The sequence below is a fragment of the Leptopilina heterotoma genome, unplaced genomic scaffold (genome assembly GCF_015476425.1).
Source record: "Leptopilina heterotoma isolate Lh14 unplaced genomic scaffold, ASM1547642v1 Lhet_1092, whole genome shotgun sequence".
NCBI classification, from domain to species: domain Eukaryota; kingdom Metazoa; phylum Arthropoda; class Insecta; order Hymenoptera; family Figitidae; genus Leptopilina; species Leptopilina heterotoma.
The window spans coordinates 91,240-95,852 of NW_025110828.1; the positions used below are offsets into that span (position 1 = coordinate 91,240).

The 4,613-nt window shown below is 29.2% G+C and overlaps 1 protein-coding gene across 1 annotated transcript; it reads left to right on the top strand.

Annotated features, from left to right (window-relative positions):
- The first annotated feature begins 1,629 nt into the window (after positions 1–1,629).
- LOC122503464 lies at positions 1,630–2,341 on the top strand. Its single transcript, XM_043614026.1, has 2 exons — positions 1,630–1,743; positions 1,922–2,341. Exons 1-2 carry the CDS (start codon positions 1,657–1,659, stop codon positions 2,267–2,269), a joined length of 435 nt encoding a protein of 144 aa, XP_043469961.1. The 5' UTR covers positions 1,630–1,656; the 3' UTR covers positions 2,270–2,341.
- The last annotated feature ends 2,272 nt before the right edge of the window (positions 2,342–4,613 follow it).

Below are 4,613 nucleotides of genomic sequence, written 5' to 3' on the forward strand. Positions count from 1 at the left end.
GAGTAATTCTGAATCGAATAGTAACTCTAGGAAGTGTTGGAAGTTTGAAAAATTTTTTTCTTTTTTAAATAACATGTTAGCTCCTCCGTTGTAAGTTATTACATGCGTATATCAAAAAAAGAAAAAATACTTAATAATATTTTTTAATTTCGTGATTATAAAATATGTTTTAGGAGAGACTCATTTGCTTCACCTTCATCTTTGTCACAGCTTGCAGGGAAAAAATGTATTGCAGGTATTCCTTTTTTATATTGGATATACACATAGACTAACCAGAAATTTGTACTCTCAGTCTGTTTTATAAACATTTATAAAAAACATCCAGTCGAAAAAGTTAATCCTAAGAATATTTTATGAATTATAGAAATTTAGCATCTGATGGACATGGAAACATGTGTTCTGATGGAGGGTTAAATAGGATTCAATTATCATTCTGTTCTAACTTTATTGAAATTAGCATAACAATAAATGTCAAAGATGCAAAGAATGTGCGAGAATTAATTCTACTGAAAACATATTTTAATATTTAATGTAGTGTGCTTTTTTGCAGGCAAGGGAAGAAAGTTGGTATTATTAGTGGATTCCAATAACGAAACCAGTTATACTTCAGTGGACGAATCGTGTTCTAAAATTGAACGAGAAGAATCAAATAAAATTGTTCACAATGATATCTGCACACTTAATTCTTCATACTTAAGTGACAATGATTCTTTAGAAGAAAGCGATAGCGACGAATCGTATTCTAAAGAGGGTCCAAGCAGAGATGTCTTAGCTCTTAGTCTCTTATTAAGATATAAGCAAAAGAGAAAAATACATCGAAAATTTAGAATCCACCCATTGTGGGAAAAGAGAAGTGTATTTGGTACTTGGATTTCTATTTTATTTTAAATTTATTACAATAATGAAAATAGTATAATTTATTTAGGTACATTATAAACATTACAGGTGCTCACGCTAGTTTGGTTAAATGAGATGGTATTGTGTGATCGTATTGTATTTCGTAATTACACTAGAATGAGCGTAAGTTTATTTGAGAAACTTCTTCTCAATGTTGTCAGTCAGCTTTTGAATGCACCAACAAGACCAGATGTCATAACTCCTGAGAAATTAATGGTTACTCTAAGGTAATTTAAACAGCATGTATTTAAGGAAATTTATAAAATTAAAATTTACATTCCCGTACTACATAGCATACGGATTTCTGAGATTTATGATTGCATCCTAATGAAGAAACAAGCCTCCTTGTATATATATATATATTTTAGAAAATGACGTAAAGCGTTTTATACGTAAAATAACATTTTAAAATGAAGTGGCTTTTGTCCACTAGAATAATTAATTTTTCTAAATAAAAATTCTGAGATGTTAAGTGGCTAACAATATTTAAAACATTGTTCGACTTTTTATTAAATTTACTGTTCACGTATTTTCTATCTTACTATTTCTATATCTTTGTATTAAAAATACTAATTATTAACTATATTAATTCTTATATGTTTGACATAGGTTTCTTGCAACAGGAGAATCATTTTCTTCCCTCTCCTTCCAATTTCGAATGGGTGTATCTACAATTAAAAAAGTAGTTCAACAAACGTTAGACGTTTTATGGAAAACACTTCAACCAGACCTGTTAAAATTGCCTTCTAGTGAAGATGAATGGTCAATCATAATAAAGGATTTTTTGATATGTGGCAGTTTCCAAATTGTTTCTGTGCGATGGATGGGAAGCATATTATGATGCAAGTAAGAAGATTTTTAAGTATGGTTGTTCTACATTCCAAAAGAGTATTATTATTTGAATTTAACTTTTTTTGGAAAAAGTGCGATTTTAAATTTATTTTTATTTCAATACAAATTTTAGAAACTTCAAATATATCCGATGCCTCTCTTTACTAATATATATTTTCTTTACTTTTTTAAGGCGCAACCCCATAGCGGTTCAGATTTTTACAATTACAAACAATATCATAGTATCAAATTGCTAGCAATGTGTGACGCGAAGTACAATTTTACTTATGTGGACGTGGGTGGCAAAGGAAGGCAGAGTGATGGAGGTGTTTTTAAGAATACTGCTTTGTACGAAAAGCTCGCTAATGATACAATGAACCTACCCCCAACAACTTCTCTTCATGCAGGTGGACCTAAAGTTCCACAAGTGTTTCTCGGTGATGCAGCTTTTAGCAATGCAATGCATTATTTGTGTCCATTTAAAGGAGCAGGGACAGGAAAGCTTGAAAAAGATAAAAATGTATTTATATTTACAGGCTGAGTAGAGCGAGAAGAGCAATAGAAAATACGTTCGCAATATTAGTAGCAAGGTGGCGAATATTTAGGGGAATGATTGCTGTAGGATTACGCATGATGAGTCTAATTGTTCAGGCTGGAGTCTGTCTTCATAATTTCATAAAAAAGCATGAGTCCAATTTACCGGAAGACATGCAAGAATATTGTCCACCTATTTTTGCGAATACGCTAGATCAAACAGGAGAAGAAATTTTAAGGCAATGGCGTAGTGAAGTTGATGAAAGCACTTTTCAACCATTGGAAAATAATTTTGAAATTACTAATTATGCTCATATTAGAAATCATTTTAAAAATCATTTTATGGGCCCCGAAAAGGTTTCATGGCAGGACAAGGCTGTTGAAGAAGGAAATATTTAAATTAAATAAACACCTGCAATTAAGTTTTGTTTATATTTAGTTTAGTTTATCGATGAGTTTCGTAATGATACTACAAACTAAAATTTAAAAAAAAATAAGTTTTTAAAGTAAGTATACATTTTACACTTGAATTAAATAAAAAATATCTCATTAATAACAAATTGCTTTTGTAGGTTTCAATTATGCCTTCTTAGTTTGAACGTGTCGCACTCATATATTTCCATGGGAACATATGAGTGCGACACGTTTATACTATGAAGGCATTTTTGAAACCTACTGTACATTGAAATAAATACTCACACTCTTTATTAATTCTTATATTTCTTTTAACTTAAATTTTAAGTCCATAACAGAATTAACATTTTTTAAACAGTTCTAATATTGCTCTTTAAAGAAATTTGGTTTAAAGTATCTTGATAAAAAAAATCTAAGTTATGAAAAAATAGGAAATAAACGCAAAATTAAACTTTTTACAATAACAAATTACAAGTAATAACACATTAATATATTACAAGTAATATCACAGTAACTTCTAGCTACACCCTGAATATGACATATTTATAATCACAGTGCACATGATATCAGATGTTTACTGACTCCTGTATGCGAAAATTTTTTTGTAATGCACACAACAATTTCTCTGATACACGAAAATAAAATCTTTCTTTAAATTCAGTATACATGTAACAATATACTGGTTGTATTGTATATATTTTTATTATTATATTGTAATATACATTATTATATTATATACTAATATATAATATATATAATATATTATATTATTATATATATGTATATAATATTATTGTATATATAAACAATATACATAAAATAATAACAATATACATGTAACAAAGTTTAAAGGACTTGTACATTTAATGCTAGGATATATATCTATCTAATTTTTAAATTTGGTTTAAAGAAATCTTAGTTATTGAAAAAATAAAAAAATAAACGTAAAATTTTTTTTAATACAATAAAAAAAAATCTGCCCGCCCTTCGGGCGGACACATTCTCATCCGCGCTTCGCGCAGGAGGCTCGCTTCGCTCGCAAGCTTCAGCGCGCCTCGGGGCGCGCGAATTTTGGTCGTCGCGCTTCGCGCGCAAATAGCTCGCTGCGCTCGCAGTCATCCGCGACCGTTGTGCATTATTTGCGTTCTTTTCCTTTTTTCTATTATATGTTTCAAGGAATTATTTTTTCTTAAAGTTACTACGACTTTAAGGATTACATTCTCATCACATATTTTTGCTTGCTGATAATTGCGAGATTAAGTGAACTTAAATGCAAATTTTTGTTCTTGCTGATCGAAAATGAGAAATTATTTTAACTACTAAATATTTTCGCAGAAATATGGGTTGTTGAAGAAGCTACAATATTTTAAAAATACAAGTCGGGTAACAGTGACAAGCCTTAAGCCGCTCACTGCTACTTGACTAGTATTATTCCTTTCAACCAGGCGTTCGTCCCCTTATTGCAGCCAGCCCTTCATTTGTCAATAACAATTATTTGTATAAACTGCTGCTCAAATTGATTAAATCATAAAATATCTTTATGTTTTTATGAACATCTTAATTATTTGCAAAATTTAAAAATAACCCTAGTTTCTAGGCGCTTTAGATAAGAAAAATAATAAAATAATAATAACTACATAGTATACTTCTTATGAGATTCAATGCAATTCGAGGGGTAAAACATATAAAAAAATTCAAATTGTTTATAAAATTATTATTAAAAATATGAAATTTTTAAATTTACAATCATGAAAATATTTTCATTTGAAAGAGTGAACTACTATGTGTAGTCAGTGTAAATTTCATTAATTTACTGTAAACGCATTTTAAGTTATTAATTATTTTTTAAAATGATGTAGTATTCTGTTCTAATGCAAACAAAAAATTTCAAATTTAAAAAAACAGTTAAAAATTTTACTTTTTATATTCTAAACAAC

Coding starts and splice junctions, on each gene's coding strand:
- LOC122503464 (XM_043614026.1), top strand. CDS start 1,657: ATGGTCAATCATAATAAAGGATTTTTTGATATGTGGCAGTTTCCAAAT. Junction 1,744..1,921: donor GGAAGCATATTATGATGCAA/GTAAGAAGATTT, acceptor TACTTTTTTAAG/GCGCAACCCCATAGCGGTTC.